A 27,236-nucleotide genomic window follows, 5' to 3' on the forward strand; every position below is an offset into this window, starting at 1 on the left:
GAATGATAGGGAAAGGTGTTCAAAAAAGGTCTACCCTACTGTGCCGTATTTCCGTGCCGCGATTTACCGCTGCGACTCGCGTTTTCAAAGGTTTAGGTTGATCTGAACCGATATGCCGGTAAGCTTCTTTTCGGGTGAGTATCGCGTTCAAATTAGGCAGTACGCGCGAGTCGGCTTACAGTGAGCCGAACGAATGTTCGCGAGTCAAATGTATGATCCGAATATTCCGTTCGGTCTACCGCAAGCCTCGCAAACTATTTGTCAGTGCTTTGGATATCTGAGCTGATAGCGTGGAAAGGCTGTCCACACATTTACCACCAAGTGGTCTCTGGGTGAATCTTGCAACTTACGTCGAGTTTTCTGCACCAGATTTGATCATTTGAACGAAAGTTGGTTAATAAATTACTGCAACATGGACGTGAAAACAGTAGTACAACAGGAATCTCTCCTCAAGTATAATTGTGAATTGGGCGAAGGGTCACTATGGGTTAGTATCCAATCTGTGTCTGTCACAGTTAAGCTGAACGTTAGTCGTTGGTCATCAGGATGCTATTCGACAACGATTGTATTTTGTAGATATTATAGGATGTAGAATATTCACTTACGAGCCATCTACTGGGATACACGGATATCAATCATTAGATAGGAACGTTACTGCTTTAGCTCTGCTCGAGGATGACTCCGGAGTGAGTTGCAGTGGATTTGAGGCGATGATGATACTGTAAATAATGACAAATGTACAGCTTTTGGCGGCTTTACAAGATGGTCTTGCATTCATCAGCTTCGATCAATTACCCTTTCCTCCTACCAATTCCCCCTCCACCTACAAACGTCTACAAACGAATCTCAAACATTTAGAAGGGTTCAATCGGTTCAACGAATGCTGTGTGGATCCAACAGGAAAACGATGGATTGTTGGAACGATGATGCATGAAGAGAATTTCCCAGCATCAGCTGGAGGAGGTCTATATTCTGTCACCCAAACTGATGACGGAAGTCTGTCTGCCGATCTCTTATTGGATAATCTTACTGTATCTAACGGCATGGGATGGACCAAAGATAACAACACCCTGTAAGTAGCTAACTTTTATCCTCCTACTCCCGCTTGATTTAAGATTGATCAGGAGCAATGAAACCAGGTACTTCACCAACAGTTTGAGGAAGGAGATTGGTAAATACGATTATAATATAGTGAGTGTTTTTTTACTTACCGAATAGCTGACGATTTGGAGTAGGAATCCGGTAAAGTCAGCAACAAAGTCATATTCAGCAATGTGGACGATGAATATCTGGGTGTACCAGATGGTTTGTGTCAAGATGATCAATATCACATCTGGTCAGCAAGATGGGGATCAAGTAAAGTCATTCGATTCACACCAGAAGGTAAAATTGACTTGATCGTACATCTACCACAAGGTCTAAATATAACTTCTTGTATATGGGGTGGTGAGTTTTCCTGGACAAACTCGAACAAAAGTGTTACGATTTCTGATAATACCATCTCTCATAGGGCCCAACTTGGATGAGCTATACGTAACATCCGCAAAAACGGGAACTACAGATGAACAAATCAAAAATCATCCACTCAATGGAGACTTGTTTGTCGTTAGGGGATTAGGTTTCAAGGGAAAAGAACGAACTCGATTCAAAGGCAGATTCTGATCTCTGGGTTTCCTGTCATCTCCTCTCCTTTGATGGCTTTTACCCAATTTACATTTGATCGTGCATTTGTTTAAGCATATTCGATCTTACTCTCTTGGAAAATCACCAAATACGATGCGATGCTTCACAGTTCACCCCAAAAACCTGGTATATATGTATTTATCGGCTTTGAGGTCCCCGAGTACGTTGCCGAGCATGTACAGGACATGTCGGTCGTGGTGCATTCCTTACGCCTCCAAGCGTTCTAAGGATCGCAATGGAGCTTTTAGCCTTTTCAAAATTCTGTAAAATTGAAGTCATCCCAGTTGGAAGTTAAGCGACTTATTGTATACATTGCCTTCATCTGCCAGTCATTTACCATGTAGCAAAAGTCAAGGGGAACCTGCACTATCACCTTATCGGCGTAGGAGTCGATTGAGCAAAACTGCTTTCAGCTCGGCAGAATCCTTACAACGCACCAGAAGATACTTCATAAAACCAAGATAACACACATACATATGACATGGTCAAGTCCTTTTATGCATACTGAGCTATGAGCTGTTTAATATCTACCTTGTTCCCGTTCGACTGGAGCATTGCCTGAATTACCGCAACGTCCCATACAGTGTTTATGGGTTTACCAAGATCCTCCTTTGGGTCCACCGGGCGTCCTGCTTTCGTAGCTTGAACTGCTCTGGCAAAATAGGCAAGCTCGACTTCCACTCCCTTCTTACGACTTGTCTCTTTGATCGCTTCTACTTGACTACCGATAGCAGGGATTACTTCCAACGTACGAGTCCCCTCACTGTTTACTAATGTCAATTTTCCATTGAGACATGTGACGTTCAGGACTTGAAGACTCTGAGGAGGTCGAGGCTCGATGTTGGGTAAAGCCCAAGTGAACGTGATGGTACCGGCGGGAGTAGATTTCCCGGACTCAGGAAGCTTGACAGAGTGTTGACGAGCTATATCAAGCTTGCTGGAAGAACCGCTTGGCTCTTTAGTAGCTGCCGAATCCGGAAGCACAAGAGCAACGATAGTGTCGTGTGGTGGGGTGTGTTTTCGGTGTAAAGAAGCCGAAGCAATGACCGCAGCCGGAGGATTGGGGAGGACATTTCGAAGCATAGCAATTGAATGAACACCACCATCAAGGCAGAAACCTATTGTCCCATGCCGCAAGCTCATGAGCAAGAGCGAGTGGTAAATATCCAAGACTGACTCACCTCCTTGATAATCAGGAATATTCCTCCATGATGTTGCTTGCCACTTGTCTCCGTCAGGGCAGTAATTTTGGTTTTGGAGGTCCCAGAAGAGAACAGGACCTAACGCGGGGTCTGCAAGGACTTCAGCTGCTCTTTTATGAATTGGTTCATGGTCGTAATCTGTATCAGATATCAGCAAACCAAACTCCCTGACATGACTGAAAAAGGTACAAGGCTCAACTCACCTTCTGCAACCCGCCAGACCAAATGCTTCGGTTTCCATTTTTCATCAAATTCCTTCACAAGAGCAAGACCAGCTTTTATATCCCGTTCGATAGGTTTCTCGCTCAAGACATGTTTTCCTGCGGCCCAAAATCGTTTGATCAAAGGAGGTTGATGAGCGAATGGTAAAACGACGACTACCGCTTCGATGTCAATATCATTCAGAATTTCCTCGATACCTGCTTCTCCAATGACGACTTGAGGCTCAGGATGACCGGCGGCTTTGAATTGACCAGCAAATCTTTCAGCGGCGGTTTGGTCCAGAGACCAGATGATCTTTACTTCGATGTGTTTTTGCGAATCTCGGAGAAGAGAAGGTACGTAGTCGGACTCTGCATAAATGCCGGTTCCTAGTAATGCGATTTTGATGTTGGCTTCAGACATGGCGAGGTTCGATTATGCTTTTCTACTCAGTCGAATAGTCTAACGTTCAAAGATTTCTCTCGAGCTCAATAAGCAAGAAAATGACCTAACTGCAGTGACTGTTATTGACGATAAATCGTACCTAAAGAACTATCGACCAGATTTGAGCCGAAACAGAAATGCCGTCATACGAAAACTCGGTTCGGACTTTCGGTTCGGGCATACGATGGGATACTCTGTTCGAATAACACACAGCTCAGAGGGAACGTGACTCTGAAATGTTACCGTTGAGAGGCATCCGAAACCCTGAGCATTGACAGATCTTCGGTTCCGGTCGGATTCATAAGCGAAAGCATGCTCGAAGGAGAATGTGAACACTCGGTCGCAGAATTTACAGCTTCTTCAGAAATATCTCGATATTCAAGCTCAGATACAAGGACAAACACGAAACGCACATAGCACTCACATATTGGACATCATGGCAGTCAGGACATTTGGCAGCTACGACGGCGGAGATGTTCTGGCCGTTGACATACAATCCCCTGACGGCACGACCACTGCGACCATCATCACATTCGGTGCCGCCATTCATGACCTTTCCGTACCCACTTCAACAAGTCCTCGAAGCGTCATCCTCGGATTTGACGAGCTTAGCGGCTACGTTGCCAACAAACAGTGGCATCATGGAGCGGTAGCTGGTCGTGTCGCCAATAGAATTGCGAATGGTAAATTCGAGCTCGGCTCTGTGGGGTATACCATCGAGACCAATGAGCCAACAGGACACACTTGTCACGGTGGAAATAGCGGACTAGGACATAGAAATTGGACTTTGGAGGATCACGATCAAAATTCTGTCACTTTAGGATACAAATCACCAGATGGAGATCAAGGATTTCCAGGAAATCTCCAAGTTTCTATCACTTACTCTATTCCTTCAACCGGACAATTTAGATTAGAATACAAAGCGCAAACCGACAAAAAGACTCCCGTCAGTCTCACCAATCACTCCTTCTTCAATGTAGATGGAGCTCGAGGATCTTCTGTTCATGACAACCTTCAGCAAAAACTCACCATCGATGCCGATCATTACACTGCTGTTGATCAGGACCTAATCCCTACAGGTGAACTTGCAGAAGTTGCAGGAACGCCGTTCGACTTCCGTAAGTCTCGCCCAATCGAGTTCCCTGATTCGAAGACCGGCCATCCTTTCCATTACGACCTAAACTACGTTCTCAGAGGACCTTCGACCTCCGGCCAATTAAAACGAGGAGCGGAGATTATCTCCTCCAGTGGCGATTTATCGATGGAATGTTGGACTGACCAGCCCGGAATTCAATTCTTCGACGGAGCTCCTATGGATCTCAAGAACCCTGGGCTAGGAGGTGCGGTGAATGGCTACCGAGCTGGATTGTGTCTGGAGACCCAACTGTGGCCAGATTGGATACATCATCCAAAGTTCCAACAGAGCATACTCTCCCCTGGCGATACATATGCTCATATAACGGAATACCGATTCAAGTCGGCGTAGTAGCCTAGACGGGTCACTGCTATAAAGCACTCATAGATTGATAGTACATGTATTGTTATCATGATTTCGTTCTTAAACCTATTCTGGATCCTGGCAAGCAGAGGACCAATCACCGCAGCGATAGATGTGAATGATCAAACTGATTTGTAAAAGCTGTTTGCTCTCTGCGACTCGGAAAGCGGACAGCTTTCAGGCATCATTGCGATAGTCCATCAACCGATTATCACCGATGATGACCATGCGCCGATGGTGTGGCTTGCAAAGATGGATTGCATTTGAATCCCGCTAGCAAAGCGTTAACAGAACAATATAACAGAACAATCGTATTGTTCTGATATTGTGCTCGACGGCATAGTAATATATACCCACATGCCTGGCTCATTACTTCCTGTCTTTGCTCATTATGTGCTTCCTCATTCGGCCCTATTTTGATTTGGCGATCATGTCGTCAGGGTGTTGCTCAGAATGAGTATGTTAGGCATCGACACACTTCACTGATGTCAAACCAACAAACGGAACGAAGGAGTGCGGCGTCGCATACATTTTGAGCTATAATGATTTAAAGAATACCCAAATCTATCAAATCTAAGCGCCATTCTTTTCTAAAAGGAGTTGAGCTGTGTCGCTGAACTCTGGGTGGTTCTCTTGGTAGACGTCGTAGAATGGCTCGTACTCTACAACGAGGGATCAGTCTGAGTATTTGGATCGGTAAGAGAATTGCTCTCACCTGAAGAGGGGTTTACAACTCTTTTGGCTGGGAAAGATCTAGCCAAGGCAGACAACGTCTCGACTTCATCCTTGGTGAGATCAACAGCTACAGGAAGCGGAGAGTCAGTCCTCAATCCCAATAGTTCAACTCGCTAATACAGTGAGCTTACGTTTGATGTTGGCTTCAATTTCATTCTCAAAGACACTCTTAGGCAGAGGCTGAATGCCTCTGGCGAGGAGCCAACTGATCAAAACGACAGCTCCGTGAACGCCATATTTTTTACCGATCTCAAGGACCGCTGGATGTTGTCGCAGATGCTGACCCGCCAAACCACCCAAGGGGGAAAAGGCTTGAGGCACTATTTCGTTACGTTGAAGCCATTCGACAAATTCGAATTGAGGGTTTTGGATGGAAAGTTCAATTTGATCTACGAAGACTGGGCATCAGTGTGGTGTCGACTTAATTTCTACACATATACTCACTGGTAACAGGCTTGATCTTAGCAGCAGCTATGAGTTTCTTGAGTTTGTAGATGTTGAAATTGGAAACACCAATAGATCGTACTAAACCCTTCTCAACCAGCTGAATCGAACTATCAGCGCTGCTCAGTCATTTGGTCAGGCGGTGTGACTGACCTTTTCCATTGCTGCCCATGTGGAGAGGAAGTCCTCTGAGAGAGGGATATCAATGACTAGTTTGCCATCGACCATAGGGGTATGCTCTTTCTGGGGTAAGACTCCCTCAGGAGCAACTGTTTTCCAAGCGACCTGTAATGGACACACCGATTGGTCAGGAAAGTCTCGAGCTATAATCATACTGTACGATTACTCACAGGGTAGTGGAGCAAGTACATATCAAGGTAATCGGTACCAAGTTTCTTCAGACTGTCGCGTACCGCAAGCTCGACGTGCTCTGGCTTGTGATGAAGTTCGAACAACTTGGAGGTGATCCAAATTTGATCCCTAGGTACGCCCGAAGCTTTGATACCTTCGCCGACTTCGGCTTCATTTCCATAACCCCATGCGCAACTGTTGAATACAAGTCAGCGGGCTGCCATGCAATATTCACGCTCTTGGACATACTCGATGTGTTTGTAACCGCTCTATTCGAGATCATACGTTAGTGAGAATAAAAGCCTATTTCCAATGTTACATGGACTTACTTCAATGGCATGCTTGACTGCTCGCTCGACCTCTCCAGGACTGCAGGGTATGTCAGAAGCAAATCCGTTTATACATCCAAGCTTGACTTACGCGGACATCCACTACATCGAGCTTGATTCAGCTCATCTCATAATACAGACTGAGGAAAGCACTCACAGTACCAAGAGCGATAGAAGGGAGCTCTAGTCCATTGTTTAGCTTGTATGTAGTTTGTACGGGCATGTTGGCTTGTGTCTTGTTTCGAATGCTGTCGGTGAGAATGAAAGCTAGAGAAATCACACAAGCATGAATTTAAATAATTGATCAAGCAAAAGTTGGTGCTCACTTACATCTTCGGGTTGATCGGATGGAGTGGAGGTTCAGTGGTAACAAACATTCGGCAACCGGTTCACATTGAACCGAAGGTACCTGGAAGCCGAACCGGATCGGAAGACGCAATCGTGGACGACCAATTGCATTCAATGGAATTTGTCTTCCTCTGTTTCCTCTGTTAGGAAGAGGAATTTCCTTGAGTGCATAACTTTGTCTTGACAATCGAAAGTCTCAATTCACAGCATCGCGCTAGTAACGATAACTCAATCCTCAGACGATATTTAACATGCCCTGCGAAGGTTGTACTTGTGGATTGCGTGAAGATGGCGGAGAGGAGGGGGATATTCTGGAACAGACTAATCTCGGTGTGAGGTCCTTTACCGCGCCTGCAGAGGAACGTGGGGAGCCCGAAGGAATCGAGCCTGCGGTACCTTTGCGATCTAAGCAATGGTGGAACAACCCTTCTGATGGTGAGATTGGATTCCCAAGTGTGTGAACACTGATAGATGGAGGCTGATATCGCTTGTAAGACATGTGCGGAGCTTACGTGGAAAGATATCTGAATGGAGGTCTCACAAGTGAGTATTCGATATAGAGCAGCTTATTGGGTCTTCAATACATACTGAGCTGACAATGTCTAGTGAATGAAATTGCGAACAAACACAAACCCATAATTGGTATCGCTCAAACTGGCTCGGATTTGGCGCCTTGCAACTCCGGTCATGTACAGCTCGCTAAGCGTGTCCGAGATGGAATCATTGCTGCTGGAGGTACTCCTTTTGAATTCCCTTGTCATCCTATTCAGGAAACTACCAAACGTCCAACCGCCAGTCTTGACCGGAATTTCGCGTACTTGTCGCTTGTCGAGGTACTTTTCGGCTACCCTATGGATGGAGTGGTTCTTCTTACCGGTTGTGACAAAACGTAAGCTTGCTAGAAGTATAGAATCAATCAGCACGCTGATACTCGATACTTGCCACAGTACGCCAGCCATGCTGATGGCCGCCGCTACCGTCAACATTCCTGCTATTTGTATGAACGTGGGACCTATGTTAAATGGTAGGTCCCTTGTCGAGGCAATAAAGCTTTATTAAATGTTTCGTATAGGATACGCTGGTCAACGCCTTGTGGGTTCGGGTACCGTCTTATGGGACGCACGAGCTGCTCTTGCAGCAGGCAAGATCGATCAACTGCAACTGATGCAAACGGTGGCAACTTCAGCGCCCAGGTGAGACCAACGATCGTCGAGAGATTCGAAGCTGATCGTCAATTTGTAGTTTGGGACATTGTAACACCATGGGAACGGCCAGTACGATGAATGCCTTGGCTGAAGCTCTTGGTATGGCACTTCCCGGTAGTGCTTCCATTCCTGCTCCTTATAGAGAAAGGGGTGCTTGTGCATATCAAACTGGACGTCGAATTGTCGATCTCGTGCGTGAGGATGTCAAACCCTCTGACATTTTGACGCGAGAAGCCTTCGAGAACGCCATTGCCTTGAATACTGCCATTGGGGGTTCCACCAATGCACCTATCCATTTGAACGCTATCGCCAAGCACATTGGAGTCCCCCTTTCGAATGAAGACTGGCAGGATGTCGGTTATAAACTCCCATTACTGGTCAACATCCAGCCTGCTGGAGAATACCTTTGTGAGGAATACCACCGAGCTGGGGGTTTACCAGGTGAGTCATCAGACCTACTTCAGAGCTTTTGCGTACTGATTCCCAAATTCAATTTTAGCCGTCACCGCTGAGCTCATCAAACATAATCTCTTACCTCATCCCGATGCTTTGACTGTTTCAGGCCGTTCGATCGGGGATAACTGCCGCGAAGATTTCAGCACCGATAAACGAGTCATCCGTCCCATTGATAGACCTGTCAAGACTTCAGCCGGATTTCTTCATCTTTCCGGCTCTCTATTCGACAGCGCCATCATGAAGACTTCTGTGATAAGTCAAGCGTTCCATGATCAGTATCTAAGCAACCCAGATGACCCAATGGCTTTTGAAGGTCCCGTGGCTGTATTTGACGGTCCAGAAGATTATCACCATCGTATAGAGTCAGAAGCTGATATTCAAGCTGGGACAATCTTGATCATGCGAGGAGCTGGTCCACAAGGATACCCAGGAGCAGCCGAAGTTGTCAACATGATACCCCCTGGTCGATTGATTAGACAAGGTGTAGAGCTGCCTTGTATTGGTGATGGTCGACAGTCGGGTACCTCTGGTAGTCCCTCAATCTTGAATGCTTGCCCGGAAGCGGCTACCGGCGGAAACCTCGGTATCTTGAAAGACGGTGATATCATTCGGATCGATTTGGCGCGTGGACGCGCGGACATCAAAGTCGATGCCAAAGAGTTAGAAGCCAGAAGAAAGGAAATGGGTCCATTCAAAGTTCCCAAATCCCAAACGCCATGGCAAGAATTGTTCAGAGAAAACGTTAGTGAGCTTTCAGAAGGCATGGTCATTCCTAAGGCAGTGAAGTATCAACGTTTGGCACAAACTGCCGGTATCCCTAGGCGTAATCATTAAGCTTTGTAGATGTTTCATGAGCAGTGGCCACAGGCATCCTCGCAAATATGCATTGTGTCATCCTTAATCTAATACGACGTACGTTAAGGCTCAGCAATTGAAATTGCTTACATCATACGCACTGTAAGCGTCTGGATCGCAGCCAAACATGTCATTTGAATGTGGCTAAACTCAAAAGACAGACTTGTTGGACCACCGGACCGAGGCTCATATCGAGTGTGGGAGTGTTAAGCTGCAGATTCAGAACTGTCTCGAAGAAAATGCACCCCAACGAACGGACCGCCGAGATTCCGTGTGAGGTGAAAAACAGTAGTGATATTGACGTTGCGCCATATCAAAGGCTGCCCGTCCGTGCATCCTGCAGAGCGTTCATACTCATACACTGGAGTATGCACGTATGAATAGAATGCTATCTTGTAGCAGAATTATACATTACCCTCTGTTTTTGAAATGTCAAATGAAATGGTAAAAATAGATGAGTCTTCGAGTATTCAAAAAGTCCTGCTTTTTATCTCAGACGGTTTTCAAGTATATCCTTGATGAAATATACCGAGAGACGTTACGCGATCAATGTCGTAAGTTGGAGAGGATATCTTGTTATACATGAGACTTTGATTCCTTGAAAGAGCAAGCTTTAGTACCGGTCTAGAACCCCCTTTTTCGAAGGATTTGCGTATGGAGCCTTGCTCGTGTGTGCAAGAAATGTGCGATTTGAGAGATGTCAAACAAGTGAGGTAGAATGCATTCAAGATCAATAACTCATATCTACAAGTACTAGCAGATCTTCCTTGCGAAACACCTCTTCCTGATGTCGAAATGTAGTCAAAGGAAACATGACAAATTGTTTGTACCGATAAAAATGGAGATATTTTGGAGGAAGGACAACGTTCGGGATCCAACTTTAATGACCGTAATGGACGAGCTGCTTGTTCTTGTGTCCGGCCAATTCGGACGAGGTTTTAGTGTTCTTGAATCGCCAAGCGGGAATTTTTCGGTCGTAAAGCTCGTCCAATTCCCAGTAGGTACGACCGTATGTCTAATCTTCAATGTCAGCCAAGATGAATCGTTGCAATAGTGAGATAGTACTGACCTCAGGGTAGAACAAGTAAAGAATGATTGTGGTAGGAACAAGAAGACCAGCCCAGATGTAAATGGCCTTCAAACCCAAGTTCGCGGCATCAGGACTGATCATGTAAGAGATAGACCATTGGAACACGACGCTGCAAGACATTGCTCGTTTAGTGACGAAAACTTGTCATAGACAGCCAAACTTACAATCCTAAACCATAGCAACCAAGGTTGAATGATGTAGTTTGAGCTCTAAGATGGGGTGTGGAGGTTTCTCCCGCCGCAACGAAACCGATTGGTCCTGCAGAAAGTCCATAGCAAATAACCCATAAGAGCAGGCATGCGAGTCCAGCCTTTCCGCTTGCGGCCGATGACGAGAAGGAAGTTGAGGCAATTGCGATATTGAAAATACACATAAGGAAACAACCACTGGGCAGAATAAATTAGCTTGGAATTCTGTATGCCAGAAGCAGACCACTTACCCGACGAGCAGAGGTCTACGTCCGTAAATCTCACAGAGCCAAAGCGCAGAACTTTGTGCGATCATACCCAAAAGGAAGCTGCCAAGTTTATGATCAGGTGATTTGCTCACGGATAGTGGGAACCACAGAAAAATTATGCTCACGTAAGAATGGAAACGAGGAATGGATTGTCAAGTCCAGCGACGGTGAAGAAATACTACCAATAGTGTCAGAACAGCAACGTAGCTTGCCACTGAAAGCAGACTCACAGTAGAGTAACTGAATACTATAGGTGCTCCAGCAGCCCATTGACTGCAGATACCGACAGAACCGGCCAACGTTCGGCGCCAATTGTTGCCTCGGAAGATGTCGAAGAAGCTAGCCCCGTTTGAATGGAACAATTTTCGCTCCACCTCAATACCTTCTTGCACGACTCGGTATTCCCATTCCTGAAAAGGATATCTCGTTAATTCGATCTCTGATCAATTTCATGGTAATTACTTACGACGTCATAGCCAGGTGCGGTACCGTAGAGTTGGAGCATCGATTTCTTGGCTTTCTCATGCTCGTTTCTACGAGCATGGAAGATGTGCGACTCGGGGACAAACCAGATAGTGATGAGGGATACCTAAGAGACTTGTCAGTATTCGTGGTCATCCACGAAAGCAAGAATACACGTACTCCGGTGAACATGAACTCGATAGCGATCAATGGTCGCCACTTTGTGGGTTGATGAACTTCCATGAGTTTCGCGGCGATGGCGACAATTAGTTGACCGGTAGTCAAAAGTACTTGATAAGCCCCGATCATGAAACCTCGAACTTGGAAAGGCGCCAATTCCGAGACATAAGTAATAAGAATGGTTTGAGCAAGTCCAACACCAAGTCTGACGAGCACTGCAGCGCCCAGCCAATCTTGCCACTTTTGCGAAGCGATCTCTGCGATGGAACCGGCAAGCAAAATGACCAGAGCAGTGATCATTGCAGGTCTGCGTAGCTCGGATTAGTTAAAAGCAACAGTCTGGTTTCCCAGTCGTGCTCACTTTCGACCAAATCGGTCCATCAAAGTACCTCCCGCAAACATTCCCAAAGTCTTCGACATTTCGGCGAACCCTTGCCAGTACGAGACAACCTTTGCACTCTCGGACCGTTGACCGTTCACCACAGTGTCGCCTAATTGGGCAACGAATGCGGGTAAGGACAAGATGTTACCCGGGACTTGTTGTTGGAACTACTAGTCGGTCAGCAACTGATGGATGCACAAGGTGGGATCAACCTACTCCATCGTTCAAAGCAGACCAAAGTAGAATTGTGCAGAAAAGGATAGCCTTCCAGAAAGCCCTCACAGACTGGACCCGGTTGAGGGCTAGATGGACATTAGCATTTGCCAGTAACTATCTCGGTTCTCGACTTACTCGAGTATCTTGTCTCGAGAAGTTCGTTTTGGGCGATAGGAGCATTATTCTCGATATGCTCGCCCATGTTCTTGTTGTCTACGCCGTCATCGACCTCTCTGGATATCATTTCCAAGGACGGTTCATTGTTGAATGTATTATTCGCCATCGTTAATGTTGAGGATTCGTGTGCAGAATATTCATGAATCAAGATGGGATAGAAAAGTCTACCATGTCAGTCTCAGGGCTTATATAAAGTCCAGAATGCGTTTCCCCACAGGGGCCGTCAGAGCAACGAGACCGAATATTTGGTCGGAAGTCGCAGCAAAGTCCATCGGGCCGATGCTAAAATCGGAAGTAAACGTCACAGGATGCTGCACGGAGGGGGTATTTACGTCATATTTATTTATGGTTCCCCCTGGACCTCCATGGGCAGATAACCATGATTCGCCTTTGCTCGAGTCTCAGAACGCCTTTCGGTTCATAGTCGACCGAACCGGGAAGCTTCTGTGGACCGAACCGCTTGCGATCTCCCGCGTCGTTCCGGCTAGAATTCCGGTTAGATTGGGAAAGCAGTATTTACATTCCAATATATCGTGTTTGTCATTTATATGAAAGATATGGATGGGTATAGAAAATTCTTCTCAATAACCTAATACCTATTTGCAAGCAGTGAAACCTCAAGCCCCAACATGACTACAGTACTGATTTCAGGAGGAAACCGAGGGTAAGTCTGCTGCTTTTGTTACCACTCCATCGATACCAGGAGGTCCTCCGGTGGTGGAGCCGCGCGTTAATCTCATAATCTTCACGCAGTATCGGACTCGGTCTAGTGCAAAAATATGCTGCCAGGGATAACTACACGGTCGTAGTCACCGCTAGAGACCCAAGCAGGATGCCTAAAGTGGATGTAGGATCAGGATCAAAAGTGGTGGTCGTCACGATGGACCAAGCGAAGAAAGACGGTTGTCTTCAGGTGAGTTTTCTACTTCGACTGCCTTTGCGCCACCGCTCATTCATATACAGGCTGTCGAGGAGATCAAATCAAAAGGCATAACTCAATTCGATGTTGTGAGTGTTTTCTTTTTGCTTTTGCATAGAAAGGTGGATCGTTGATTGTCTGGTATCAGGTTATCTGTAACGCCGCGACCTTGTTGGTAGAAGGATACGCGAAACTTCGTGATGTGCCCCTCTGGGCGTTCGAGGAGCATTGGCGAGTCAATGTGAGTGTTTTCCGGATCGTTACTCCTTACGCAGAACTCCCAGCTACGACATATCACCGGCAGTTCGCTGACGGAATTTGGCTTAGGTCCTTGGTTTCCTTGCATTCTTCCAAGCTACCGTTCCATACGTTAAGAAGGGAGGAAAATTCATTTTCATCTCTTCTGGATCAGCCACCATAGATCAAGTTCCAAGAGGATACGAGGTCACATATGGTATTAGCAAGTCTGGGGCGAGTTATTTGGGTCACTTTGCTCATTATGAAGAACCCGATCTCGTCATCTTCCCTCTCGATCCAGGATGGACTCAAACTGATATGGGTAAAGCGTCCGCTAAGAATGCTGGCGTGGACTTGCCTCCATTAACTATTGATGAATCAACCAGTGAGTCGAACATCTTGGGCGGATGGCTCCCCACGTGAAGTCAGTTGCAAATAGCTGATATACACGCATCTCACAGCCGGATTAATCAAAGTCATCGATGAGTCGACCAGGGACACCCACGGTGGTAAGCAAATGAGATAGTGAGTTATCATGGATCGGATATGTGAGGTGACGGGAGATTATGCTTATCATATATTGTGATTCCCAGTGATGGCGCTCAAAACAAGTGGTAATTGGAAAAGAGGTTCAGCCAGTCTGTGATCCTTTAGAAAGCATACATGTGCATAGACTATCATAACTTACAGCCGGTCCTTCTCAAGCAAGGTGAATCACAAATTAATGCATAAATCTTATCCCTGCAATGCTAGCAACAGCAATATGTGTTCAATGATTAGTGCACGAAGCGAACTCATTCAGGTCAAGTGACGTGTGCATAAGCCCTATTCTGCTTCACTTTCCAGATCTGGTCGTCTGCCTTACTACCCTGAGCTTGGGGATAAATTAGCTTTGTTCATCAGCAGAGCGTGGCTTGTCACGACCGTTTTCTGAGCCAACGTTGACTCCGTTGAGGAGTTGAACATCTGAGACTTTCGGAGATAACTTTCCAATCTTCAGAAACAACTCCCTTCGCTAACGCTCACTTGCTTCCTCTCTGGCTGTCTCGCCATCCTGTTGTCAATGTTGATATGCTGATCTATCGGATCTGAGCCTTCTCGTGACAAGAGGAGGAAAGGGCTGAGGACGCTTTATGGGAAATTTCCCGGCAGGTTCCGCCGGCAACTTGCTTATTAATTCCTCTCACTTAATGAGTTTCTCGTGACATAGAATCCTGAACAATAACAAATAAAGATCACATTCACAATGAAATCGATAAAGTAAAGAAATCGATTCTGTCCCAGCTTGATGAGTTGACCCAATGCTTAGGACTATGACGCCAACGACAGTATCAGAGAAGAGGAATTACCCGGCCAAACGATTGAGAGCAAATTTAGCATGCAGGGCATGTCGTGAGTTCGATTGGGTGGAGTAAAAAGTGTAGCCATATCAGCTCCAGCTCATGTCCCCTTTAGGAACCCGCAAACTCTCTTGTGATGGTAATCGTCCTTGTCTAAGGTGTCGTCAGGATAAGAGGGGTTGCGACGACGATGACTCGGGCTTTAGGAGTCCACTCACCAGAAGGAGGATGACCGAGCTGGAGGATCTGTACGTGCAAGCCCTCCCTACTATTACACGATTTACCTAGTGCTGATTGTTCCCAGAATCGAAATTCACACTAATCTCTGGGACGCCGCTTTTCCCAACTTCCCGCTCGACCAAGCAGTGGCTCGTTCCGTCTCTTCTTACCCAAGAGACATTGCTCAACAAGCGATCGACTCACTGGGACTGCGGCAGGTGAGAATTTTCTCATCTTAAACAATTAGCTTAATGTTGAGCGTTAAGATGTTTAGCTCCCTGAACCGGCAATCAACGTAGAGTTGCCCCCATTGCCCACAGAGAACACCTTCACTATCATGCCGGAGAACACTATTCTGTTACAACCGCACTTGCAACAAGACTTGCAACAAGACTCGCTAGTGCTCATTCCAAATACTACAGCCACCAGTCAACCCTCTCATCCTAGTGCTTCATCCCACACACCACTATCAGAACTTGCACACGAGGCCTACCCTCCTGCACACGAGGCCTACCCTCCGACTCGAGCCGCCTCACCAATGAACACACCCTTTCTCCAGAAAGTCTACGATTTTCAATCGGCTGCGCAACCGGCTGCCAGTGACTGGTCCGAGCCGCATGCTGCAAAAGATTACGATACGCCTCCCGGCCAACTCGACGGTCTCGGCGCGATAAAACTGGATACAGTGATGGAAATGAAAGCTGGCGCTGGTTATATTGGCATGTCATCATTGGCGATGTTGATCCTTGTCTTACGTAGATTGGTCAAGCGAGATTCGTTGTTATCGCCGCTCAACGACCCCACTGCCCATGAATTTCTTCCCACTACAATGAATCATCAATCAGGTCCCAACATACGTCATGAAACAGCCAGCCCACCTTCGCTTTCGGGACCTGCTCGTCTGCCTCGGTATATAGAGTTTCGTCCATTGGTCGACTCCTTCTTCCAATATTTCCGTGAGTTTTGGATTCAGACTGATGCGACAAATTGGCTGATAAGGTTGATTTCAAAACAGATGCCATCATTCCGATTGTCCACGAACCGACTATTCGTGCTCAATTGACAGGAGCACTGCCCTTGCCCTCTAGCGGCGGGAGTCGAGTTCTGATCTTCATGATCTTTGCCATGGGAGCCTTTGATCAAGCTACCAGCGAGAACGACGATAACGGATATCGTTACTACGAAATTGCAAGGCAAGCATATCAACCGGAGATGGTCGAAGAGGGATCAATGCAGCTTGTACAAGGTCTCGCCATAATGGCGAATTATCTACAACGAAATAATAAGCCTAACAGTGGCTATGTTTGTCTAGGCACCGCAATCAGAATGGCTGTTGCACTTGGCATTCATTCTTCAGCCGGACACCCCAAGACCAACCCGCTAGATGGAGAGATTCGTACTAGATTGTGGTGGGGACTGGTAGCTCTCGAGGCTGGATGTTCAACTTGTTTTGGTCGGCCGCACGGGTTTGGACACGCTTCCTATCTGCTCACTCGACAACCTGTGAATTGCGACGATGATGACTTGACTGTTGCCGACTCAGCTCTCCCGCAAGATGTGGATCGCGTAGCACTCTACACCGCACTCGTCATGCAGACGAAGCTTGCGAAGAAGTTGCTCCATTTACAAGACCGTATATCTCGATCTCTTCCATACCCTACGATCGATCAGATAAAATGGTGTGGTGAATCATTCCTCGCAGATGTTCAATCGTATCCTGCATATATGCAACCGGGAACACCTGGACCGTTTCGCTTGGCAAGAGCCATTCAGAGTTGGCGAGCGAGAGATTTTGCTTCGATACTGTATCGACCAGTCCTTCTTTCAGCTGCCTGGAATTCAAGCGGACCCCATAACGCTGGGACTGCCTTGTCAGAAGTTATTGAGTAAGTCGCTTCACGGCAAACATGTAACAACCTCCCGAGGCTGATTGACTTTGTGTAGTGCCTGTCGTTTGTTGGCAATGGACTCCCTACGAGAACTGCGTACATATGGAGGGCCGGACCGAGATTTACATCGTGGATCACAATGGTATCTGCTATTCTACGAAGTGCAGTCAAGTCTGACATTGCTATTATCGGTGGTTTGGGAACCACAGCATCCATCAGCGGAAGAATGGCGGACAATGATATCACAAAGTATCCAAAGGATTCGCGAAATGCGTTCAGTGTCCAAGGTCCGTGATACTTTTCATTCAAGAGTCGTGCAAGGCTGATTGCGAAACCGTGTAGATGGGATCGTCTTATGCTCAGACTATGGAGAATATTCTCCAAGCGCACCCGAGCCTTGATATCAATAACGTATTTGTACCGATGCGACCACAGCAACAAATTCAGTCACATCTAGATCCAAATGCTGTCGATTGGGACCAGTTCTTGTGAGTGACATCGTATAGCCTCGAGCCGCTCTAGGCGATTCGCTTTGCGCTGCTGATTGTTGATCTTCCTCAGAATCGAGATATTGGCTACCCAAAATATGACACAGGAAGAAATTCAAGGAGTCAACTCATCATCGTTCGCGCAAGATACGAATGTTTACTCAGCTTAAAGAGATCTTGCGGTGTCCACCACTTCCGTGAGAACGTACGAGGGAAGTGCATGTAATCGTGCTACATATGTGTCGTCCTTGATTTGACCAACTCAATTACTCCCTCCAGCATAATGGCGGGCAGAAAGTGAGGACGTACTGTTGGCGAGAAACAGGCGTATTCGATAAGAAACCGACTGAAGGGCAGGGTGGATCAGACGATGAGGACGAATTAGCGACTCTGCACGAAAACAAGACTGGCGCGAAGAAGAAAAGGAGGATGAGCGAGGCCTGATCTCCTATCGAAGATGACAACAAAGACCGAGCTATGTGATTGGAGTGAGAAGATGAAGGAATCTCTCTCATTAGAGTCATGAGCCTTTCTTGATTCATATCAGCAGTTAGCAATTGCTTCAGCTTTACTTGATTGCTTGTTCAGCTATACTTCATTTCTCTAATACTGTCTGGGCTTTGAATCATTTTCTTGGGGGAAGAGTGAACAGCATCGTTTATGAGATTGGCACTTGTGACAAAGGGCGAAGTGTGGAGGGAAATACAAGAAGAATCATGCACGCGACATTTGAGGTAGTATGCAAATGTAATATGACATGAAACGTGCAGGTCTCATCCTTCCGAATACTATGAAATTACCTATCACCTCACCAGCGCTGTCACAGCAAAGATACGAGACTCGAAAGACAAACAACCTAAGTGATTTGGGGTTGTATCATCGTCCGAACTGCTCTTCAGATCAGGCTGTACACTCAGAAATCCAAACCAATTTACAAGAGAACCAAGCTTGGACAAAATGTGATTGGTTCCTGCTACTGCGTGTAGCGCGAGCTCTCGAAAGACAGTCAGACAAGTAAGGTAATGTCTGGTCGGCTTGGAATAGTGAGTCAGATAATGGTGCACCTACCATAGCTAGGATTCTCTCACACCTTCGTCTATTACAGTAGTAGCTCGGACATACGTTGCCGTTCTGATCTTTAATGCCCCTATTGTTGTGGTTCACAATGTAAGCCGCGTTTTTTGCGATCAACGTCTACGCCAGATTGTTGATACCGACTGAATTATCATCCTTCTTATATGAATGCATACAAATCGTCATGGTAATTTTCTATAAACGAACCTATGAAAAAGAAAGCCAATGTCTTAGGCAAGATTCGAATAGCCCAATCTGGAAGGAGCTGCTCCGATGATTAAATAAAGAATCTCAGACAGAGAGAAAATTCGTCGAATACTGCTCCTAGGTTTAGCGAGCCGCAAGCACATAGCTTGTCGTCGTATCTCTAAAACACAACTCGCAGTCAGCAATCTCGTCGCCAAAGGGCCGATGGGCACTCACTTTTCTGGATCTTCTTGATCGCCCTTTTCGTCGATACTTTCGACTGGAGTCTGGGTTTGTACATTCCAAGCTAGCTCGCCATTTAGCTCCAGTCTGTCGATCTCATCGGCCATTTCTTCGAAGGCGAGTTTTCTTTCGTCCAGAGCCAGATCCTTTTCTGGAAAGATCAGGTAAGACACATAGTACATCCCCGCGGCTATCGCCCACGTCATGACGAAAGAAATGTAGAACAGATTTTGAGCCGCCGGGGCGATGTGAACTTTTGTTGGCGCAATGGACCAAGCTAGAGAAGGCAGGCAGGGTAAAAGGGCGACGATGGTGCAAATTGTGGCTCTTAAATTTATCCCTTTCCAAAACCAATATCTTGAGGAAGAGGAGCCAATATAGAGGTCGGGGGTAGAGATGTTTCCCTTTTTGACAATCCAGTAATCGACGAACATAATGGCGGCAACTGCGATAGGTTAGCATCCTTGTACATATATGTACATATAAATCTGTCGTTCACTCACTAGGACTGAGCCAATACCCGTAACCGCTCTGATGACGAGACTCTAGCATCAGCAAACAAGAGTATGGATCGGGTTCGAAAACTTACCAAGAAAGTCAGGAAAGCAGCAGCGTTGTTGAGTAGCTTCCATGGAACTATCGCGATTCCTAAGATGGTGCAAAGCACTTGTCCCCGACGGATGGTCATCCATCGAGGGAACATTGCGGTAACGTCCGAACCGAATGGGAGAGAGTTCGTCGCTAGATTGACAGCTAGATACGAGAGGGCGATGGCTATCGCACAAAGGAAGATACCAAATCGGGCGCCGTGATTATGTGGGTATTGCTCTAACATGTAGTCGAGTACATCCCAGAGGTTCCAAAATGCCTTTCCAGTGATTTTCCGCCCAGCAGCGGCAACTAAGATGCCGTATAAGCAGGGCAAAGCCGAGGCTATAGGGTAGCCGATGAGTGTAGTCTATTTGACAGGAAGAACTTGAGCACGAGAATTGGAAAAAAGACTAGTATGTCAGAGTTACTCACCCATATGGCGCTTCCCGGTTTGTCCGCATATCTTGCCATATCTCCCTGGTTGACTGTGAGACTGGAGGCCGTCCCAAGACCCGTGTTGAAAGCTCTCAGGACGAGCCAGATATGAGCAGTCGTGGAGACTGGTTTGTCCACAGCAATGTAGGCAAATGTTACCCCATGCGATTTGACCACCCACCAGATAAGAATGGCGTGCATAGCGGCGAAGACAAATATTGATTTGATAATGTAGAACCACTTGAGGTCTCGGGAGTGCACGAAGGAGATCCCAGTGAAGAAAACCATGAAAATGAAGACTGTATGCACCGTAGTTAGCTTTGCTCGTCAATGACAAGCGAAGCCGATTCGATCTCCACTGTGGTCGATATGACTCACAAGAGAGAAGGTCAGGACTAGAAATAGAAGCCGATTTAGGAAGAGGTGGGATATTTTTGTAGCCGGGAAAAATGGCGGTAAGTGCAACACTTACACATCTCCCTCCACTAGAGTGTTGTTAGCATTCATGATCGGTTGTGATCTGTGATAAGAATCTTACTAGTATGAATTCGTTCCATTCCAAATAATGCATACGATTGCTCGCATGGCAATAGCCATATATGATCCCCACATACCGTAGGAAGTACGAGCGAATACGGGAAACTGGTGTGCCAATGAGCAATGTTTCGATGTCATCTACGAAGTAGCTCACCCCTATGTGATACCTGGCCGGGCCACGTCCGTTCAAAACCTATGAATCGCTCATCAATAACGGTCATTCCGATAGTGATCAAGAGAACATACAATCAATAGAGTGATCAATAAGTGGGACGTTGCAATAGCGAGGTACGCATCTCGAGGCGCTAGTCCGACATTGATGAGACTAGATCCTGCCGTCCAAGAACCGGCACCGGCGGCATGAGCTACCCAAAAGGCGAGAAAGGTCCACTGGGTCCACTTCCGATCCTGGGGAGGAGAAGGTGCTAGATCAACATTATTCCACTATCAAGTCCATCAGCGAGGGCCTAAGAGTATGCCAACCTCAAAGAAAGCTTTCCTGGACTTGCCCGTTTATTGAACCCTTCAAGCTCTAAGAGATTTTCTCCCTCCGGACGGGGAGCTTCTAGGTAGTTGACAAGGGCTTGTTTGCTTTCGAAAGCTGACTTGAAATCCTGTAGACGTTGCATTGCAACTTCTCTTATCGCTGATTAGGAGTTCTTTGCTCGAGAGTCTTAAAGAAGTTACTCGGTTTTGCGATCGACATTCGGGATATATATATATGTGTACGAGGATAGATTTGACAAAAAGAATATTGAAAGATCGATCCGTTATCAGCGTTCTCGGAAGCTATCCGAGTCTTGAACTGTTCAAAGATGATCCAGTCGTTCAGTTCGCCGGAAAACTTCCGATACCCGGAAACGTACCGTCTAACAGCGTCGTTGAACGGTTGGAGGCATCCAGTGAAGTCAGGTACGATAGCTCTGGCGCGAATGGCCATCTTTTGACACATCTCGCTGTAGATACGCATGCATGAGAATATCTGTACATATGTTGTACAACTAGCCATATGGTGGATGAGACGGCCTACCACTTCAATACTTATAAGCTGAAACATGGGAAGAGCAACGTCATTGACAGACGAGGAGAAGACAGAACCAGATGTCATTGCAGCCGTTGATGACAATAAGCAGGTCAACACCCTTCCCAAACTCCGGAAGGAGATATCGATACAAGATCAATCAAGTCGGATGCCTCTAAGAAAGATATTGATCGTTTATGCTGGAATAGGTGGGTGGCATGCTCGTTATGGGCAAAGTCGCTTGATGTTGAAAATGGGGTTTAGGCACGGCTTTGGTGGTCTCTTTCATGGATCAAACGGCGGTGTCAACGGCAGCTCCTAATATCGGTATCGACTTGAACGGTTCAGCTAGTATAGCTTGGCTCGGTACCTCGTTTTTTGTGGCTAAGTGTGTCCTCCAGTGCTCCTCTAGCTGGAGAGTGCTGATGGTATTGACCTAGCTGCGCCTTCCAGCTCGTATATGGTCGTCTTTCAGACATTTTTGGACGTAAGAATATGCTTCAACTAGCCTTGGTTCTTCTGGCAGTCGGTAATCTCATGTGTTCTTTCGCGTCGTCACCGATCCAGCTCTATACTTTCCGAGCGATAAGTGGTATAGGAGGTGGAGGCATAAATAACATCGCCATGGTCATCGTGAGCTTCAAGTTACATTGACCTACGATACGAAGAAAGGCGTGGCTGATCCGCTTGAAGGTCTCAGACATCGTTCCACTCAAAGAAAGAGGAAAGTACCAAGGGCTTATATCAGCGTCAACATCGTTAGGAAGCGCTATTGGACCGTTCTTGGGAGGTGGTCTGGCGGGGGCAAACAACTGGCGATGGCTTTTCCGGTAAGTTCCTGGGCTTACTAATGCACATGGATACTTAAGCCTAAGAACGTGATATGATAGTATAACTACCATATGCGGGGTTCTCACCATGGTGCTTATCCATTTCATCATTCCACTTAAACCCGTTTTCGGTTCGATGCGCAAGAAACTACTACAAGTCGACTACTTCGGCGTATTTCTGTCTTCAGCGTCTATCATCTTCCTCTTAGTACCCATTTCTGGAGGCGGATCAACCTTCGCCTGGTCAAACCCTACGGTAATAGCCTTACTAGTCTGCGGAGGCCTTTGCGCCGTTCTTTTCGTGCTGGTTGAGTGGAAATTGGCCAAATTACCGATTCTGCCCTGTAAGTTAGCTGCCTCTACGATGAGGTGATTCACCCACTGACTTACTCCAGTGCGTCTTTTCCGCATGCGAACCCCAACAATCGTTAATATCCAGTCATTCTTCATTGGCATGATCTACTTTGGAGTGAGTGGACAACAGGAATGCGACTATGATCATTGTTTGACATCAACACTAACGTCAAGTGAAGAATATCTTCTATATTCCTATGTTTCTCCAATATGTGAAAGGGTACTCCCCTCTGCTATCTGGAGCATTTGTGCTTGTTTACACCCTTCCCCAAGCTGGATGGGGTATAGGGGCTGGCTTGTATATCTCGAAAACTAATCATTACAAGCGTATCATCGTGAGTCACAACCTGAGTACGATGACAGGTAAATATCACTTACTTCGCGACAAACAGGTTCTCGGCGCGGCTATATGGACGCTTGCTCTAGGTCTCCAATTGCTGTGGAAGCCGGATTCCTCGCTTGGATTGATCTTGGGGATCTTAGAAATTGGTTCTGTAGGTGTCGGCTTCAGTCTGCAGACAAGTGAGTGAATCGCGTCGAATCTGGGTGGCATACGATTGAATTTCTTATTTCTCCCTAGCTGTTGTAGCAGCACTTGCAACGTCACCACCCAAAGACAGAGCGGTGATCACAGCATCGCGTAATTTCTTTCGGTCAATGGGCGGGTCTTTTGGCTTGGCATGTAAGTGACCACACCGTGTGTGAGATCATGGTCTACTTCGGAACCTAACAGCACTTCCCCTTTCCCAGGCGCGAGCGCGATTTATCAGGCCGTCATCAAAAACCATTTCGCCAGAATTGACGCCCTGACCGAATCCCAACAGTCGAGGTTGCTGGACTCTGGCTTATCCCACTTGCCGCCTTTACCTGCACCGGTCCTCATCGAAGTGAGGGATGCCTATAGTGATGCATTGAGGATGGTGTTTGCTGCCTTCACGGCGTTTTCAGGCGTGGCATTGTTCTTGAGTTTGTTGATCCAGGTACGTAATGAATTTGATGATAGTTCGTGCGCTTGACACTCTTTCTAGGAAGTCGAATTCATGAAAGATCAGCCTCAGGTTGAGGAACGAACAAGTATTGGACGTCTGGCGACCAATGAGCGTGAAAGATTTTCGGGGACGAATGCAGAAGCTGACAAGAGATTACCGGAAACACCCACACAGCTCACAGCAGCACCATGGAACCAAAGCTCTGTGTCTAATGTTAGCACGGAAGTCGACTCTGTCCTTATGACAGCGGGTCAAAGTGAAGAAACATTTTCAGACGCAAAAAAGCGTGAATCCCATCATGAGATAGTAGAGAAAGTAACATAAAGGGTGGAAGGATAAGACGGAACTTCTCGAATGCTCCATACAGGTAGATACCAATGCATAGATAACATTTAGGTCATGTATTCCCAAAGAGCACTGTCCATATTCAGCCATGCAAGGTCAAGAGTTTCTCGAGGGTTGATCCCGTCATTTCCGCTGTTGGTTGTGAGCTGAGTAGACAAATCAACCTCTGGTCCCAGAGTGTCGGTGAGGAATGGAGTCAGACCAGTCGATTGTAACGAGTCCAAATACTTGGGATCTGGCCCATATGGCTGACGCTGGACATCTCATTAGTATATGCAACGAGCATACAATATCCCGAACTCACTGCTGCTGCGGACAGAGGGGATCGCGATTGAGAAGTATCAGCCGTTGGACTTCTGAGAGAATCGTACAAGCTAAAGCGCACGTCGTCAGTAGTCGTACTTGACTTGTTTGCGTCGGTAGATAACCTACTTTGCCAATGGTTCGAAGTTTCCATGGAATAAGGCTGTCATGGCGCGGATGACTCGGTCTTTGCCATTTATGGTTGGCTCTCCAAGTATCTCATCTGCCATGTGCTCGAAGACCTCATAGAAGGGGCGCGCTTCACTGAATAGTTGACTGTACACTGCCAAAGTGCCTGAGCATGCGCGGATAGCACGAGCGGCGACTCGTTGCGAGATTACCGTTGGACAGATGTGCAAGCTTCAGCTTCAAATCAGCGTTCCAGGCAAAAATGATCTACACAGACTATCGAAGGAGATAATCACCAGTAAAGTAGGGTGGTGCCGCAGAGCAAGGTATGACACAAGCTCACGGTCGTGTGACAGGTGGCTGGACCCTTATGAACCGTTCTGTCAAGCTTCAACAACGGGTGAGTGTGAGTCTTGACGCGATGTACACATCATGACTCACTTCGCATGCTTCCGCTGCTGCTGTTGCACAGAGGTACAAAGTCTGGTCTGCCGCTGTAGCTGTCAATATCGAGGGCCTCAAAACCAGGAGGACACAGAGGAAATATCGCCAACGAAAACGATCTTCTGCTTGCATTGGGATATTTTCTCCGAGCGCAAGCTTCGGTATTGCTTGTCGCCATTCCTCCAGTTCAGTAAGAAACCCAACAGTCACCTCGCGAGTCGGTGCAGGGGCCGTAGGCGTGAACATTTCACCGTGTATACGCGATCGAATACGATACATCTTGATCGACACGATTGCTGAAGTCATATTTGTGGGTCGCGGTGAAAGTTTATCCACACCTGGCGAGATCATGTGGGATATAATGATCGCAGGATCCTCTATTGACGTGTCGACGTCAAGGGGCATTTCAATCTCGATTAAATTGTCCGAAAGTGACACAGGTCGCCCGCATGCGTGCGAAACCAATCTATCGAATGTATAGGCTGACCAGAACACCCTCTTCTTCCACTCATGTTCCAGAGGATTATGATTCTGCGGCCCTTTCTTGTACAGACCAATCTCCACACATAACCTCATCGCAATGCCACTAAGAAGCCACAAGGAAGGCCCCGAGGTCGCTCGAAAGGCATAGAAGGTAGCTAAAAGTACAGCGCGAATCGATGTGAGATCATGTGGAATGACGATCGTGTCTAGATGCTTCCAAGCTTGCTCGAAATAGGATGCTGCCGTATCGAGACCGGGGGCACCTTGGAGCTCAGCGCCTATCGCGTATATTGCCCAGAGGAAGAAGGCAATCGTTTGATCTCCCAATGAGCCATCTATAGGGGTATGCAGATATCGATCCCGATCTGCGTGCCATTGACGTAGCTGTTTCCAATCCAAGAAAGGGTACCGACATTGAATATGGTAGTAAACAGTATTGAGAAGGTCCTCAGCGGCCATAATCGAGGGTGCCACTGGATTCGGATTGATGGGGAGCTGAGGAGGGGATGACGGCTGCATCACCGAGCCAAGATCTGTGGGGTGTCGTTGGCATGCTTGACGAACGGAGGAGGAGCTTTGAAGTATCAGTTAAATCAGCTGCACCTTCCATTGGGTATGGAATGCGTAGTACAACTAACCTTTGGAGCAGAGACGTCATTGACAGCCGAGATGGTAAGATGGCTGTCTCCTCCGATTGAAGCGATTGCTGTAAGTCTAACCGTGAGATCGTGGTGTTTTTGTTATTGGGGTCATAATGATCATTAATTTCCGGATGAGAGGGATTGATATTTGCTAGAGCCTTCTCTAATTTGGCACAGCGATTCTCGAGCGCTATCATATACCTAAAGAGCTTATTGGTGAGAACGGCAGAAACGGTCTGTGACTCACATCGTGACTCACTTTGTATACCCTGGTCGCATTACTGTGTCTTCGAAGGTGCATTCTTCCAAGGCTTTGATGCAAGGTCCACAGTCTCTGTGACAGTGTGACAGAAAATCAGTCTTCTGGTGCACTGCATGTGATAAGGATAACAATGGGGATCCAGACACGACATTGCACCCACAAGTTATTGTCATCAGAACGGATACATTTGAGTTTCTTGGCTTTACATCTATTGCAAGCGTTGATGCATCTTTCTCTCTTGTCCTTTCCGCGGCTACCTTCTACCGTCCGAGTCCGCTTGGCAGGTCGAGGAGAAGGAGAACTGGATGAGCTGGCCTGCATAATCGAGCTGCAATGATCCCAAAATCTTTGTAACAATCCCGGCTCGACCACGAGCAAGATGGTATCGATCCTTAGTCAGCGGCCGGGAGGTAGTGGTACAGATGTGTGTAACTATGAATAGCTTAGAGAAGTGACTTTTTACCGCGAAGAAGCGAGAAGCGGATATACTGTCAATCAAATGTCAATGATAACGGAGTACTCGACGCGTGATCCAGACATTTGCTCTCACACGTGGTCCGTG

General features: G+C 46.8%; 11 protein-coding genes across 11 annotated transcripts; 6 read left to right on the forward strand and 5 right to left on the reverse strand.

Moving 5' to 3' along the window:
- Window positions 1-412: 412 nt before the first annotated feature.
- Window positions 413-1,662, forward strand: IL334_006038 (uncharacterized protein; the record flags this gene model as incomplete). Its single annotated transcript, XM_062937743.1, has 6 exons — window positions 413-487; window positions 546-686; window positions 744-1,072; window positions 1,140-1,191; window positions 1,236-1,446; window positions 1,511-1,662. 6 exons carry the CDS (start codon window positions 413-415, stop codon window positions 1,660-1,662), a joined length of 960 nt encoding a protein of 319 aa, XP_062793794.1.
- A 516-nt stretch (window positions 1,663-2,178) lies between these two features.
- On the reverse strand, window positions 2,179-3,509 carry IL334_006039 (uncharacterized protein; the record flags this gene model as incomplete). The annotated part of the gene is made up of 3 exons (XM_062937744.1): window positions 2,179-2,801; window positions 2,865-3,023; window positions 3,089-3,509. 3 exons carry the CDS (start codon window positions 3,507-3,509, stop codon window positions 2,179-2,181), a joined length of 1,203 nt encoding a protein of 400 aa, XP_062793795.1.
- Window positions 3,510-3,966: 457 nt separating this feature from the next.
- IL334_006040 (uncharacterized protein) lies at window positions 3,967-5,016 on the forward strand (the record flags this gene model as incomplete). The annotated part of the gene is made up of 1 exon (XM_062937745.1): window positions 3,967-5,016. The coding sequence occupies one exon, from the start codon at window positions 3,967-3,969 to the stop codon at window positions 5,014-5,016; it is 1,050 nt and encodes a 349-aa protein (XP_062793796.1).
- A 585-nt stretch (window positions 5,017-5,601) lies between these two features.
- On the reverse strand, window positions 5,602-7,110 carry IL334_006041 (uncharacterized protein; the record flags this gene model as incomplete). The annotated part of the gene is made up of 10 exons (XM_062937746.1): window positions 5,602-5,690; window positions 5,744-5,830; window positions 5,895-6,152; window positions 6,208-6,307; window positions 6,361-6,492; window positions 6,558-6,753; window positions 6,808-6,827; window positions 6,888-6,927; window positions 6,979-6,989; window positions 7,045-7,110. 10 exons carry the CDS (start codon window positions 7,108-7,110, stop codon window positions 5,602-5,604), a joined length of 999 nt encoding a protein of 332 aa, XP_062793797.1.
- Window positions 7,111-7,486: 376 nt separating this feature from the next.
- On the forward strand, window positions 7,487-9,730 carry IL334_006042 (dihydroxy-acid dehydratase; the record flags this gene model as incomplete). The annotated part of the gene is made up of 7 exons (XM_062937747.1): window positions 7,487-7,670; window positions 7,731-7,778; window positions 7,842-8,124; window positions 8,183-8,259; window positions 8,308-8,428; window positions 8,478-8,881; window positions 8,940-9,730. The coding sequence occupies 7 exons, from the start codon at window positions 7,487-7,489 to the stop codon at window positions 9,728-9,730; spliced, it is 1,908 nt and encodes a 635-aa protein (XP_062793798.1).
- Window positions 9,731-10,631: 901 nt separating this feature from the next.
- IL334_006043 (uncharacterized protein) lies at window positions 10,632-12,821 on the reverse strand (the record flags this gene model as incomplete). The annotated part of the gene is made up of 11 exons (XM_062937748.1): window positions 10,632-10,766; window positions 10,821-10,950; window positions 11,006-11,227; window positions 11,281-11,358; window positions 11,424-11,476; window positions 11,529-11,708; window positions 11,765-11,887; window positions 11,941-12,247; window positions 12,302-12,489; window positions 12,539-12,624; window positions 12,674-12,821. 11 exons carry the CDS (start codon window positions 12,819-12,821, stop codon window positions 10,632-10,634), a joined length of 1,650 nt encoding a protein of 549 aa, XP_062793799.1.
- A 523-nt stretch (window positions 12,822-13,344) lies between these two features.
- Window positions 13,345-14,489, forward strand: IL334_006044 (uncharacterized protein; the record flags this gene model as incomplete). The annotated part of the gene is made up of 7 exons (XM_062937749.1): window positions 13,345-13,379; window positions 13,469-13,628; window positions 13,679-13,723; window positions 13,783-13,875; window positions 13,962-14,256; window positions 14,333-14,396; window positions 14,465-14,489. 7 exons carry the CDS (start codon window positions 13,345-13,347, stop codon window positions 14,487-14,489), a joined length of 717 nt encoding a protein of 238 aa, XP_062793800.1.
- Window positions 14,490-15,439: 950 nt separating this feature from the next.
- Window positions 15,440-17,977, forward strand: IL334_006045 (uncharacterized protein; the record flags this gene model as incomplete). Its single annotated transcript, XM_062937750.1, has 7 exons — window positions 15,440-15,459; window positions 15,516-15,648; window positions 15,705-16,386; window positions 16,446-17,316; window positions 17,375-17,606; window positions 17,662-17,807; window positions 17,881-17,977. The coding sequence occupies 7 exons, from the start codon at window positions 15,440-15,442 to the stop codon at window positions 17,975-17,977; spliced, it is 2,181 nt and encodes a 726-aa protein (XP_062793801.1).
- Window positions 17,978-19,211: 1,234 nt separating this feature from the next.
- Window positions 19,212-21,502, reverse strand: IL334_006046 (uncharacterized protein; the record flags this gene model as incomplete). The annotated part of the gene is made up of 10 exons (XM_062937751.1): window positions 19,212-19,248; window positions 19,305-19,755; window positions 19,814-19,841; window positions 19,900-20,268; window positions 20,334-20,635; window positions 20,715-20,821; window positions 20,875-20,978; window positions 21,028-21,066; window positions 21,120-21,317; window positions 21,383-21,502. The coding sequence occupies 10 exons, from the start codon at window positions 21,500-21,502 to the stop codon at window positions 19,212-19,214; spliced, it is 1,755 nt and encodes a 584-aa protein (XP_062793802.1).
- Window positions 21,503-21,928: 426 nt separating this feature from the next.
- On the forward strand, window positions 21,929-24,391 carry IL334_006047 (uncharacterized protein; the record flags this gene model as incomplete). Its single annotated transcript, XM_062937752.1, has 11 exons — window positions 21,929-22,103; window positions 22,159-22,282; window positions 22,335-22,527; window positions 22,588-22,724; window positions 22,785-23,068; window positions 23,120-23,193; window positions 23,258-23,413; window positions 23,471-23,600; window positions 23,659-23,760; window positions 23,829-24,058; window positions 24,107-24,391. The coding sequence occupies 11 exons, from the start codon at window positions 21,929-21,931 to the stop codon at window positions 24,389-24,391; spliced, it is 1,890 nt and encodes a 629-aa protein (XP_062793803.1).
- Window positions 24,392-24,459: 68 nt separating this feature from the next.
- IL334_006048 (uncharacterized protein) lies at window positions 24,460-26,995 on the reverse strand (the record flags this gene model as incomplete). Its single annotated transcript, XM_062937753.1, has 8 exons — window positions 24,460-24,666; window positions 24,717-24,786; window positions 24,845-25,075; window positions 25,141-25,232; window positions 25,286-26,345; window positions 26,410-26,613; window positions 26,672-26,746; window positions 26,835-26,995. 8 exons carry the CDS (start codon window positions 26,993-26,995, stop codon window positions 24,460-24,462), a joined length of 2,100 nt encoding a protein of 699 aa, XP_062793804.1.
- Between the last annotated feature and the right edge of the window lie 241 nt (window positions 26,996-27,236).

The sequence above is a fragment of the Kwoniella shivajii genome, chromosome 8 (genome assembly GCF_035658355.1).
Source record: "Kwoniella shivajii chromosome 8, complete sequence".
NCBI lineage: Eukaryota > Fungi > Basidiomycota > Tremellomycetes > Tremellales > Cryptococcaceae > Kwoniella > Kwoniella shivajii.